Raw genomic sequence first — 14,500 nt, forward strand, 5'->3', positions numbered from 1 at the left:
AATGAAAAAGCCTGACACATGTATATAGTTTTTCAAATTGTATGGTTGTAAGACCTTCTTCAGCTAAAATTCTGATATACGGGCTAAACGTGGTCTCTGATCCATTTGATCATTCCATCTCAAAAGTGTATCTCATTAGTTGCTAAACTAATCTCTCACATTTACCTTTTTTATTTGGGTTTTTTCCACTCATTTTTTCCACCTGAGAAATGGCTTCTTCCCAGCAGCTGTTGCTTGCCTGGATATGAGGCTGAATAAACTTCAGTTTTTGTTCCAGAACCTGGTGGGCTTCTGTTGTCATCTCAGGTGTCTCCTTAGTGCTAACAAGTTTTTCAAGTTCATCCTCAAGAATTATTACCCTAAGCGATGAGATGAACAGAAATAAGTAATAATGTGTCAGTGTCAACTACTTCACCAAGGCAGTGACAAATCTTTAAAAATATTTACTAGGTAGTTACTATGAGCGGGACTTTCTTGTAAAGCATTTGGTATGTTGCAAAATCAATGGAAGATAAGTAAGTTTTCAGATTTTTTCAAGCCAGTGACAAAGCGAGGCAAGACCTTAATGCACTGCTTAGCTTTGAATTTTCACCAGATACTTCAAGAATAACCAGGGAACAATATGAAATTCCATATCGAACCAAGGCTCTTTGACCCCATACCTTGTGAAGATATGCCTACGATTGCAACGACTATACGTATGTGCCTTTTTTGTTTTTAATCTGGGATACAAGCTGACAACCTAAAGAACTCAAGTCTGAAGCCTTCTTCCTACAGGCATTTTCTCTTAATTCATGTGGAAACTTACTCATTGAGCAGTGCCTTGAGATGAAGCTGCAAGCTGCGTACCGCCGTCTGAAGGCTGTTCAGCTCTCTTGACTTCTGCTTTGTTCTGGTTGGCCGTTCAAAACCCGACTGATGCTGAGTTTCAAAGTACCGATAAAACTCATAGCTTCGCTTAAGCTCCTCTAAGCAGGCAGCGTGTGTGTGAGGTAGGCCTTGAGTCACATCGGACAAGATATGATGAGGCAGCCGTTCCGGGGAGACCAAGGGCTTGGGGGACGCGTTGGCTGGGGAGAGGAGCAGCACCAGCCTCCTGAAGAATTCTGAACTCTGCCCTACCCAGAGCTGAAAGAGGACCTGCAAAACAGGGAAGGGGTTAGCTCTGTGCACCTGGGAAGACAGCCAGCCTCCAAAGTAAATGTACGGATACACCACGGGAAAAGATTCCTCGGCCAGCCACAGAAGAACTTTGAAAAACTGAGAAAACCCGCTGTTTTTTGAAGGGTACTCCAGACCATGTGAGTTTCAGGTCTCGTGAACCTTAGGTGACTGCTAATTCTTCAATGAAGGATATTATATGCAATTATGCTCAGAAGTTTGTCAGACGCCTAAAAATCTCATATTCTCATCAGGCAGTCTCATTATTTGCTATAATCTCCACCTACCCTACAGCTCATAAAGGGCTGCCAAAATTCCAGTGGCAGCAAAGACATTTTTTCCTTTATAACGCCAAGCTATCATTTCTGCGATCTGCTAACTACTGCATTGCCCCACACCCAACCTTGAAACGTGAGTCTAATTGCACTGTAATTCAACTAAACACATTCCACATCTGAGCTGCTAACTTATTTTTTTTCAGCCAAAGTGAGAAATTTCATCAATGTCAGTAAGGAGGAAAGACCTGTAAGAAATTAATCTATTGACAATGTTATATATGGTACAAAAGAGTTCAGTCCATCTGGGAGCAAGGAAGGCCACAAGTTTGACTTCTCGAGTGCTTCCACTCCCAATGAAATGAGCTCTTTTCTTAGTTTAGAGAAGACTGTTGGCTCAGTAGACCACGACAAAACAGTAGCATCTTATATTTCTAAAATGAAAAGGAAAGGTTATGACACTTTCTTCTGCAATACTGGTCCTTACTAAAAGGATTCAACTATAGGTGAACATGAGGTATAGTCTGAAATCTGTTCTCAAGCATTTCAGGCTGAGGAAGACAAAGTAATTACTCATAATGCTTTTTTTCTGCCCCCCCCGGCTACAGAACAGGACTAACAATTTACTTCTTCTGAGATTTTAGATCTACAGGATTTGTAATAATATATTTACATCTTTGTATTATGGACAAGTAACAGTTTTTTCCAGTGTGCAAACAATCAAGAGCAAAACACTCAGAACAGTAACATAAAAAATTAAATGCCTTCAGATAGATGTGGTCTGACATACCCAAGGGTTTATAAAAAATACTTGGATGCAAACTGATAAAATATTCCAAAAGAAAAAAATAATTCTCAATTTAAAAAAGATGGTTATGAGAAGCAAGAACACAGAATGATATGAAATGAATTTGGGGCCCACATGCAAGACAGTGATTTGTCTGGGTGCTAAAATAAAAAGCAAACAAATGGGCAGCAGTCACCCAAGCGTCCCTGAAAGTGTGGTGCCCTGGACAGAACGTCAAGAGCTCATGCTACAACAAACACAAAAGAAGACGAATCCCTTTTCACCAGATGTAAGGCAAAAGCAGTGAAAAAGTAGCACACAAAAGTAGTGAACTTCAGGAACTGATAATAATAATAATAATAATAATCCAAAAACCTACCTGAAAAAAGGCCCAATGATGAGAGAAACGGAAATTCCAAATCTATTTAGGGCTGCAAATAGCTTGCTCTGCCAGTGACTTTTGATGGTTTTTACTGGCACTTAAACTTCACCCAAAACATCCAACTGGCTCTCCTCAGCTCGGATCAGCATTTATTTTCAAGCCAAAAATTTCAGTTAAATTACTGCAAATTGCAGGTAAACAAAGACTTAGTTTGCAAGCTTGGGCAACTCTGACTGGCTTCTTGTACTTAAAAAGAAGTTGGTACATAAGTGGGTTTGCATGGTTGCAATTAGAACTTCAGCTAATGAAAAGGCAAGAAAAAAATCCCAAAAGCTTACATCTGATCCAGCTCTTAGCTTACAACTAATTAGACAAAGCCTGAAAGCTTAGTAACCACTATTACTGGTAATATTTACTGTCAGAACAAAAGAAGTCAAGGTCTAGGAATTAAGTGAATAATATGCAACAAGAGCCAACCCCATAAAAACACAGAAGTCACACAATAATGGAATTTTCCATTAAAAAAAAATATTAAAAGGGAATTGCCTCAGCAGAGAACCACTAGAGTGTAGAAGGCTTGCATTCAAATTAGATCTTCTTTCCAACTGCAAACATTTACTCATGCAAATTAAAAATACTTAACATCTCAAAACAAAATAGATTAAAAAGGCCATTATATGGTTGGCATTCTGTTCAGTTAAATGTTTTTCAAAGATCAAAGAACCACACTGGCTCATGGCAGCAGGGGTCCAAGCTTATGATTTCCACTCCTCAGCGTGACTAAATGCAGCTATTCCCTTTGGCAATTACAACTAATTTATATCTTTGGATCTCTATCTTTTTATTCAATTTAAGAGATTAGCTAAAAAAGACATAAATACGAATCTGGAAATTACTCAGCTAGGATCAAGTGAAATCAGAGAGCAAAAGAACGTGTGTAAGATAGAAATTGATCAAGCTGATTATAAAACACCAACTTGAATTTATGTTATTCGCAGAAAAAAAAAAATCCTCACATTGTACTGTGCAACTTCTCTTCAAATACATGCAAGAAGAAATCACCTAAATGCCAATAAACATAGAAACACGTGACATAAGACTGATTACATCTCCCCCTCAGTTGACCGCGTTACTACAGGCTAATACCTACAAGCCACAGGGCTTCGTGACAACTGAAAGATTTTCGCGAGGAGCCTGTGCAGATGTGTATGTCCTTCTAGGAGAGGTTACCTTGAGGGCAGGCAAGCTGAAGCCGTCGGTGAGATTGTGTGCCTCCTCTTCAGATACCTGCTCCTCGCTCAGTCCCAGACCCAGCTCCTTAAAGGGGACTACGCAGATGTAGCTGGTCACGTTGTCGCTCTCCGAGTTCAGAGGGTAGGTTTAGCCGGAGTTAAGGTGGTTAACAAAGCAACGTTTGTGTTAAACACACGGAAAAGGAAAAAAACAACACCTAATAAGGTTTCTTATTTCTGGCAATTTATATGAAAGAACATACACTCCACACAAATCCTTTTCTTTAATTGAATGTTTTGCAATCCTTATTCAGAGCAGAGACCTTAAAGACTCTTAGAAGAATGAGAGAGAAGACATCGACAAAACACCTACATCTACATACAAACACATAAAAAGAAACAAAACAGACTGACGAAAAATCCCTGCATCCCTTTCAGGCGAGGAAAATATCTTATCTTTAAGTCTTAAGTTTCCAAGAAATATCTCATGTCAATCTTAAACCAGAAGTCATACATTTAACAGAGGAAAGAGGAGAACAATTCCTGCGCAATTTTAAGTTTCAGAGGTAGCCTACGCTATAGACCAGACTCAGGATGATGGGAATTCCCTGCGAGTTCTGTCTGTGGAGGGACTGCTCAAAGACCTCTACAATAACTGCTCTTTGACATTTCAGATAGTACCGTGAAGAACAGGAGCTCCCGGACTGTCATACCATTAATTTCATTGATTGCATCGCTGTAAAGCCACCATGATCTTGGCACGAATGGTGGCGACCTGTTATCTACGAACGCTATTCAGCACATTTGAATTTTGAGTATGAGAATGTACATTTCCAGTCCTCAGAAATGCTTAAAAAGGAAGCAAGCAAAACGTAACTGATAGCAGAAGACAGATAAAAATAATTCATAGACTAGGCAGCATTTATTTTAAAAAAGGCACTAATTTTAGGCTAACCTCATGCTGGGGAAGAGGGAGGAGGAACAGTTCAAAATTTCTGCACATTTTGGGTAGTTACCCAGTCACGAAACAGTAAAATTTGCTTTAAAGCAGAAACTTAGAACTTATGGTCATAAGCCCATCTGTTCCACAGAAATACATTAAAAAAAAATAATAATTGTGAAGCATTCATGAAAACTATGCCTTAATTTAAACTAGGGCGGTTTTCATTTACATATCGATTCACAAACTGAATGCTCTCATCTCTTGGGGCACATAACGCTGATTAGAAGCGCCTGTCTCTTGTCCAGCTCATGTGTTTTCTGGGGAAGCTACAAGTTCCACCTGCTTTCACTCGCAAATTTTCCACCTGCTAAATCCTCATAGGATGAAACTTGCAATAACGATTTGCTCAAGAAGATTTTTACCGCTTGAGTGGAAGAACATTGCATATAATAAAATTTCTGTGGTCCAGGGAACAGCAATACTATGTGTCCATGCTCTAAAGAAAGAACTACATTTCTCTCTAGTTTCTCCCCAAAGTCCAGGAAGAAAGAAGCCCATTAAACGTTCTCCAGAAGCACGAACGCAGGTGAAAACCTGCAATGCAAATCACTCAGAAACCTACTATGCTGTTGCCACCAGCTGTTCTGTCACATAAACACAGTATCTATTCTAAATTAACCTGACAGCATGCCCAGCAGATGGAGCACATGGGATGAGGACGGTGATTCCACCACAGATTGAAAAGTCAGGTCAAAACCCTTCAGGACCAGTTATCTCAGAGACTAATTATATTCCTTGTTAATCTTTTCCCGCAACAAGACATTTCCAACAGCATGAAGACCATAAAAATCAGTTTGGACACATGTGAATTTCTAAGTCATGCTAAAAAAATATTATCCAGGGAATCTCTCAAACGTGTGGTTTGACTTACTGATATTATGTCTCAGGTAAGGATTCCCAGCGGACTCCCACACCTCATGCCTTGCCCCTCCTCTATTGCAGCCCTCCCAGTCCCATTTCATGTGTTAGATGAAAGCAGAGAACTGATCCCATGCCCCCATTAGCTTCCTAAGGACTAAACCTTTAGAAAGTTTAAACACATACACACAAACATATATATACGCACAAACACATCTCCTTCACGCGCTCGGCTCTAAAACGCAAGCATTTTTAGTGCTAATGTTTTCTAGTAAAGACAAAATACAGTAACTAACCTTAGGTTAGTTAAATTTTTCTATGTCTTTGTGAAAATATTTTATTCATCTGTTTAACTGACATTCCTTATTAGCTTGGAAAAAGAGAAGGCAAAACAACTTAACAATAAATTGTCAAATACGGAATAAAATACCTATACAGTGAATATCTAACCTCTGTCAGAAGGCCAATCTTATTTACCTATAGAAAAGCACAAACACTTAACGTACCCCTGTAGGTAACAATTTAATATTCATACTTCGCTCTTCAAAAGCACATTCCCATCTAAAGATCTAACAGGATTGTCTCACAACATCCCTGAGAAATCCAAGCTGCTCTTTTCTAAAATTCTCACCTGCTCACCAGGCGGGAAGGGATGAGCAAAGCATGTCACGAACTGGATGGTCAAGGAAGAAACACCGCACAGAAAAATGCCCAAGTATCTTTACTCAGACCTTCCATGGATTTCTGACTTAGGCTTTGATGATCCAAAAAGGGTACTACTTTTTGTTTAGCTTACTGTTTTCTTGTGTGAGCTTTCTCTTTCACAAGTTAAAAAGTATGTGTTTTTCTAACATTTCATGATGCAATAACTAAATTTTTAAAGAGGAGAAGGAACAAGTTTTTACCAGATTTACCAGGGGAAATTTGCATCTCAAAGACATAGAATGCATTTTATATCCATTCCACCTTAATGAGGTAAGATGTCATTCAGTTTAAAATACTGCTATCCCGTGTCTGTTTTTATAATATTATTTATGCCTTGCCATCAGAGAACGACACCTTACACTTACAACAAAATTAAAGTTGCTTGAGTTTATACGGTCCAACCCCCAAGCCCTACCTATCAATATAGTTCAATGGAAATGGAGTATCGTGCCATCTTGCACCAGCTGAGGCTGAGACTATTAACATCACCCAGTAACATAAGCTATAAAATTTCTTCCATCCACCTTGAATATAATCAAATCAGTGAATAAACCATGGATTCCCATGACGCAGAACGCACAAGGCTCTTAAGTATAAAAATATTAAGCAACCAGCATGGGAACTGAAGTATCGCCTGAGTTATTACACAATTGAATGGAGTATAGCGCTGAGATTTATTGAGCAAGTAGTGACTGGTCCGTGTAACATCCTGTAAATACTTAACCCAAAATGCCTAATTTCTAGCTTAAACTTTCAGCTGCTGCATCCTGCTATACCCTTATCTTCCAGATTGCAAGATAAATACTCTTTTCTTTTCTCTCTTCTGCCTTTTTATTCAATGATTTTGAGCAATGAACTCTTCCTCATAGGAGCAAATCGGAATAAGAAAGGCATGAGAAAATCCTGAACTGTTTCTGCAAGAACCCAACTGTCATTTCACATAAAATGTAAGGAACGTGACTTTCCATCTAATGAAATATTACTGGTCTGTCAAGTTTGATACATCTGGTATAAGGCTACTGTATAATTGTGTATTTTTTCTATTTTACATGGGAACAAATTTTAACTAGGAAGGTATTAATTTATTCTACTCGCGGAAGGCAGATGTCTAGCTAAAAGGGGGCACACTAGCTGCAAGCAAGTATCACTAAACTTCTAGTCTTATTTGAAGTGAGTAATGATAACATATCAGGTTTATGCAATTTGATTTGCCATGAATAAAGCTGTGAATTAAGATTTTTAATTCTCTGTAACAGGTTAATCAGACAGCTTTCCCTCTAACACATTTGAGATACACATTACCATAAAATCCTGATTTGCTGCAGATATTTTGGTAGGAGAAATAATACTTACAGCTATAAAATCTACACTTAATGGATTAGGGTAGATCAGTATATCCCTTAACATTTAAGATGTATTTACTAATTTATTTTTACTGAGTCACTCATTTACGTCTACAATTTAGATTAATAGTTGTATAAGCCAGTTTTTAAGACTCAGCCCAACAGTTACCAGCTCAGTCCCTCAAGCATATGTTCTTCTTTGTCTCTCTTCAAGTTACACATAAAACAAGTGGCTGAAGTTCAAAGTAGTTTCCCTTTGGCTTCCAATAGGATTCCTCTTGCTGATTCAAAGTATGAATTTGATATTTATCTCAGAAATAATCAAATACATTAAAGTATATGCTTAGCAACAAAAAAACCTCTCAAGGCAGTGTAAAGTAAAGCAAAAATAAGCTTTGCAGTTTGCGTTTGTTGACAAAATGAGATACAAATCTATAAATGTTTTTAAGATTAAACATTTCTCTCTTTTACTGTATAGTTTTAAAGCTCTAGATTTAAAGCAATAAGTAGAAAATTCACAGAATTTAGCTCAAAGGTGTGTCTGTACAACATCATTCACTGAAATGACTTTTTCTGGGAAAAAATTGCCCCATGGAAACAGATTTTGCTTATTCCTGAACACTTTTTTGACTTAACATTAGGTACATGCAACCTGTCTGAGAAAACAGTTCCTTTAAGAGGCTGTTTGGCTGATTTTGTTAAGCACATATAAATGCATATTTTCAAAGTAGAGAAAATTATCAGGCCTTATTAAGCCACGAATGAGTAAACTGATGTTGCAAAAAATTTTTGAAAGGGATGTTATGATATAGTAAGCTTGAAAAATAATTTGGCTACAGGTATTTCTATGAAGTTCTGAATATATAGCAATGTTTTAAATGAAAGCTTAACTTAAATCAAAGTATACCTTTTTCTACATTAGTAAATTTAATACCATTTTCTATATTACTTTAACCATTATATGTAACAATAGACATGTCTCAGTTCAAGATATGTTTACCGTAGCAACTATCTTCACTGCATTATAAATGTCAATCTCAAATTTCTAGGTTCATTATAAGAAACACAAGAATGAAGGAAAATAGGGCATACTTCAATTGTCCTCCTTTTGTACCCAGTGTACCACTCAGGAGGCCCAGTCACAGACAAGGACCCTATTTTGATAACTGGACGTCACCCAGAAAGGATCTCTGACGTCAAAGGCTCACCACTGTTGTTGGATGACCAGTATCGTGCCCATGTAGCACCATCAACTGAATACTGTCAGCCAAGGAAAGCAAACTCTAACTTGGAAGTTTATTTCCCATTTATACATGCACATAAATGTTTCCAAGAAATGCATGCTCTGCGGTTCAAAGCAGTGCCTGGTCTATGTATTTGCTCACACGCTTAAGAAATTACTACTTCCTTATTCTTCAAAGAGAAAAATGGTCCTAAATGGCCATCAGTTAAAATGGAACTAAGCTTTGCTCTTTAGTGTATTAGCTTGGAAGATTCAAATTTTGTTACCTTTGAGACGAGGAGGTGATACGCATATTAAATTCCTACTGAAAATTGTTCCAAGCAAAAATAATTCAGTTTCTTGCCTAAATACAGAGATACATCTGCTCTGCTACAAAAATACAAAGCAATATCCAGTAAAACACAAAATGTTTATTTAAACAGTATTATGACTAACCAGGGAACATGGGGTTTGGGGTTTTTTTAATGTAATTTGTTATATTAATCCAACTTTTAAGTATTTGGAATGTTTCTCTAATATCTTTTTCTCTAATAAAAGCATTTTGTTTTGCTGTTGCCAGTGTAAATCACTGATAGTGCTACTGGACTCACATTGCTCACAATGCTCAGGAAAAGCAAATTTCAAATAGCAATTCATTAGTTCATACTCAGATAACCTAGAGGAGTTAAATTGGAGAATATCTTCTGATTTTGTGCAAAGCAGAGCTTACTAAAAAGAACTGTAAAACTCAGAACTGGGATCTCATTTCCAGACTTTGGATGGAAGTTCCTTTCCTTTAATTTATCAACATTCCTTTCCTTCAATTTATCACCTCAGTCCTTCACTTAATTTCCCCAGTTCCTCTTTCTCCTTGCTGTAGGCCAGATTTGTGCTAACAATCTGATGACGGACAAGGGCATTAAAGTTGTCACAAGTGGCAGCTGTGAATTCTTTCAACATAAAGGAATCTTTGGCCCCTCCAACATTAAGAGTACTATTTAATTGCACAAGGCACTGGAATCTATTTGAAAGATGCTCCTTGCCACCAATGCCCACATAACACACATAGCAGTTTCAGGCATTCACGATATGCGGGGAAAAACTCCAACTAAGGCAACTTGGAACTACCTTAAAGCTGCTCTAAATTATCCTGGCAGGGAGCAGAAACCCTTTACTCGCCTTCCTTACATTTAAATTCCTTGCTTTCAGTTTTCATGCACTGCAGCGTTGGCCCAGCCTGCATCTCAGCTCACGTGCTGCCACTGGTTTTGCCACAATGTTCTGCAAAAATATAATGCTTCTCTTTCCATTTTTCAAGAACCTATTATTCATGCAACTTCAATAAACTTTTGGCCATTTATTTCTGCTGTCTCATACTACTGAGATACGTGCATGATAATTTGGTATAATGGAATTTCGGTCTTAAAAATTTTGCAGACAGATATGTCAAATTATCCAAAGTAAACAAAACTTTCTTCTCTCCCATTCCTTAATTTAAAAGCCATTCCATAAGTTTAGTAGTTACAAAACTAGTGGATGGTTTAGTACGCACCAATATTCCTTGAACCTGTCACCTCCCCAGCCACAGCAATAATCTACACTCCCATCATAACCAATGCTGGACTTTCTTTCTTCATGCTGGAGGATATTTGGGAAGGACATGTTAACAGATCCCATTTTCAGATCTCTTCCCATGTTCTTAGAACTGATTCTTGATTATTTCCAAGCTAGGTATCGGTTGCTCTTATAGACATGTCTGAACCAGCCAGAGCATTATCTTCTTTCTTTACATAGCAAATACACCTTATCCCTCAGAGCTAAGAGTGAAGTCTTGAGCCCAGAATGAGGATTTCCTTCTAAGTGAATGCACGCACTCATAGCTTTGTGTTTGCCTCTGTGTGTGTACACATCATCACTCAATAGATCCATCCATTTGCACTAGCTTTTGTTTCCCTGCATGTGCTTTTTCAGACTAGGAACATATCTGTTTTATTTTTTGCTATAATACAGGGTGAAGACATTGCTATTTCCCATATTGTACAATAAACATAGAAAAAAACCTTGAAATGCTAATGTCATTAAAGAAAGGAATACAAAGTGCTTTGCTTTGATTCAGAGTAGAAACTCCTCGCTCTTAAATGTGCCTTTTGGCTAATTAATGTAACCACAGTTTCACCCAGCTTGTCTGAAACAGGAAATAAACTTACCTTTGAACACAGGGATGTCAAATGAAAGGCCATATTGTTGAGAGGAGAGGATATTTTGGTGCAAGGCAAAAAGATGGCTAAAAGGAATTATAAACCAAAATCATTAAGGACTCTGAAACACATTATCAGTACTTACACCAAAGGCGTGGGTGTCCGTAACTGGGACAATGTTTTCAGGGCACAGAATCTTATCTCACACAGCACAGTATGAAAAGACAAAAATTTTAAGAATGTTCCAAACCAAGCATAAGACCCAATTTACTAGGCTACCTTTTCTTCATCTTGTTTAGGCATGTAATTAGATATTGTATGTTTCCAGACACGCTAACTCTAAACGTTGGCACAATGATAGGTAGGTAACACCAAATATCTGAACTCGTGGCTTTTTACAAAAAGGATATTGTTTCAGCATGTATAGAGTAGCCAGTCTTGAAGCTCGAAAGTTGGCTCTGACAGATCGATAAACGGCTTTGCGGAGGCCAATTAGATGCTGACTGGGATGCTGTCCAGCTTTATTAAATGGGCAAGCGGCACTGACCCTGTCAAGCAAACTTGAAAAGTAAAATGTGATACAACTGTACAGATGTCCTAAAGTATTTTTAAAAGACAGTACATCAGATTTCTTATTCCATTACTTAGAAAACTTTTTCAAACCACTCAGTAACTATGAGAGCAAAAAAAGTAATTCATATGTCAATCCTGTATTTAATCAAAATCTTCAATAAGCAGCCAGGATTCCTCAGTAGACAGCATGATTCTGTTCTCATCTGAGCCACAGCAAAACTCCTGAGGACATTTGTTTTCTCCAAAGTTTTCCAAAATGACACACTAAGGGTAGACAGGCCATAACATTATCTCTGATACAAAACTATTACAAGCCCACTGCAAGCTTTGGAAATTTTAACATACAGATATTGAACATATGCCTCTCCATATGCAAATTTGTTCTTTAAATAATTTGGGCAGAAAAAATGTGCTAGTACATATTGTTTTTCATGCAAAACACTATATTCTTTCAACCTTTTCAGTGCAGAATCTTCTCTAGGTCAACGGGAATATTATTTGAGTGGTGACTTAGATTTTATCAGTCATGCAATGAATGACAGCTGTGTCTGTGGGATTCTGACAGGTAAGCACATGAAACGTGTGCAACTATACAAGCGTATTTGGAAGTATATTTTGGTGTCCAGATATTCAGGTGAATATACTATTTAAAAGAAACTGGGCCATTTGCCCATTAGAATACACTTCAGAATGGCTTTAGATCTGCAAGAAATCACCTCATCTGGCAATAAACTGAATTGTGAACTGGGTGAATGTTAAATTGTCTGTGTAACATTAAGCTTTAGAAAAAGAAAAAAAAGATTAACACCCAGTTATATCTATTCATGTACAGTCTGATGCCAAACCTATGACTGAGATACTGAAAATAGCCTAGGTGGACATCCATTCTACTTGCTGGGACTGTTTTTACTAGAATCAACTCAGGCATGGACATGCTGCGGACGACAGGACGACGAATTGCCATGAATTGTTTGGCTACCGAGAGCCTGCTTCTGCTCTCACCTTTCCCAGGGCACGCTGAGGAGGCGATTACATGTCAGGAGTCACTTGAAAGGGAAAAGCATACAGGGTACCTGGCAAGACTGGGGTTGCTGTATTGGGAGCTACTTCTCTAGCCCACTTCCATCCAACTGAAGAGCTGACTAAAGCAGCAGACCTCACCCTGCTAGAAAAATGCCAGTCCTACTGCATGCACTCAGCTGGATCATGCCGCACAGGGATCGGGAAGGGAAATAGCTTATCGCCTCCACTGTCGAATACAAAAAGCAATGCAGCCCACCCAGTGAGCAAGGCTGGACACATACCAGCACGTCAAATATGGTTAACACGAGGACAGTCATGCCAAATAGCAGTGTACTGAATACGCTAGCTGAAATACCATATAAAAATAACCGCTTACCATATTAAATTATATGAACGATATTAAAATGGTTTATATAACAACTCATAAAGTACTTTAAAATCTGCATAAAATAAAAACAAACTGTGTTAATTTCAATTTCTAAACATAAATCTAAAATGCTAGTCTTGCCATACATTTCACTAGGGAACACAGCATGTAGTGTAGTACCTGCCAATCTGCCTAGCTTTTGAAGGTAACAACTGGAAGTGCTTATGTAGTTTGTAGACTCAAGCCCTGGGTGAATTGTCAGAAGCAGGCTCAAAGGAAAGAAGCAAAATTCTTCTACCATAAAAAAAGAGAGAGAGATCTATGTTCTGCTACAGCGATGTAAGCATTTCCAGCTCCTATACAGAATAAATGTGGCACAACTCATGCACAGCATGTACTGCCAGTATTCAGCAAAACAATTTGCTTTCCTTCTGGGAAGGCTTGTTGCAGTGTCTTTTGTAAAATAATTCTTCTTTATTCCAGTAATCTAAAATTAATATAACTTGCTATAAATGTCTATGTGCCAGACATGCCATATCCCTCACGTCCTAATGTTCCATTTATCTTCTATGTATCTTAATTGGACTTACAAAATGTTATCAGCTTTGCATATCAGCCACAAATAGCAAGAAGAAAAAAAGGTTAAGGGTGAATTTCCTCTTTCCTAGTGCTCCAAACCCATTTTACTTGTAAAGAACAGTGACTTATTTCTCCATTAATCTCACAAGCCAAAGTTTAAATAGGCTCTCAAGTTTTAACAAACATGTATAGACACATTAATAAAAACCTATTACTGCACTCCAACATGAAAACAGTTCTATAAAGATGCTATATACACCAATATGGGCTCGTAGAGCTTGATTCCATTTTAAAATATAATAGAAAGGGAGCATTTTGGAGAAAAGCTAATTATTTCAGTGACAGACAAGGAAATAACTATTTGCTGCTTATTGCTGCAGCCTTTCGTTACATATTCCCACAGTTTTCATTTTATAATGTGCAAGACAATGAACATACTCTCATTAGCCAGCAGAAATTCCAGGCTGCAACCCGTGATCAGGCCTCATTTGTCTAATTGCAAATGAAGCAATTAGTCAGAAATACTGCCGTTCTGTCTGAGCAGAGCCCTGCCCTACCTTGGCTACGCAATCTCTTTAATCCAGACTATCCTGGTGAGGTCTTGGGCATCTCTGCACCGCGGAGCCTGTACCACACTGACGTACCCTAAATGCCAACAGCAGCATTAAACACTTCTGAAGACCATTCTGAAATCAGAATATCAAGCTGCCTTTAAAAGCAGCTATTATAAGAGAGGCCCGATGGGGTTCTTAGTTCCTTTTCTAAATGGCTGCTGTGGTTTGTTTGAGTGAG

The 14,500-nt window shown here is 38.1% G+C and overlaps 1 protein-coding gene across 5 annotated transcripts in view; it reads right to left on the reverse strand.

The window, feature by feature from the left end:
* The window catches only part of VEZT (vezatin, adherens junctions transmembrane protein), a 69,469-nt gene that overhangs the window by 21,919 nt on the left and 33,050 nt on the right, over window positions 1-14,500 (reverse strand). For 3 of the 5 annotated variants that reach the window (XM_063322776.1, XM_063322773.1, XM_063322777.1), the window contains 4 exons: window positions 11,577-11,726; window positions 3,836-3,983; window positions 809-1,140; window positions 166-359 (listed from right to left, as the gene is read on the reverse strand). In XM_063322776.1, the coding sequence (XP_063178846.1) occupies window positions 166-359; window positions 809-1,140; window positions 3,836-3,983; window positions 11,577-11,726 (824 nt within the window). The remainder of the gene's footprint in view (window positions 1-165; window positions 360-808; window positions 1,141-3,835; window positions 3,984-11,576; window positions 11,727-14,500) is intronic. The other 2 variants (XM_063322775.1, XM_063322778.1) reach the window with 1 other exon arrangement.

The sequence above is a fragment of the Chroicocephalus ridibundus genome, chromosome 1, assembly GCF_963924245.1.
Source record: "Chroicocephalus ridibundus chromosome 1, bChrRid1.1, whole genome shotgun sequence".
In the NCBI taxonomy this organism is placed as follows: domain Eukaryota; kingdom Metazoa; phylum Chordata; class Aves; order Charadriiformes; family Laridae; genus Chroicocephalus; species Chroicocephalus ridibundus.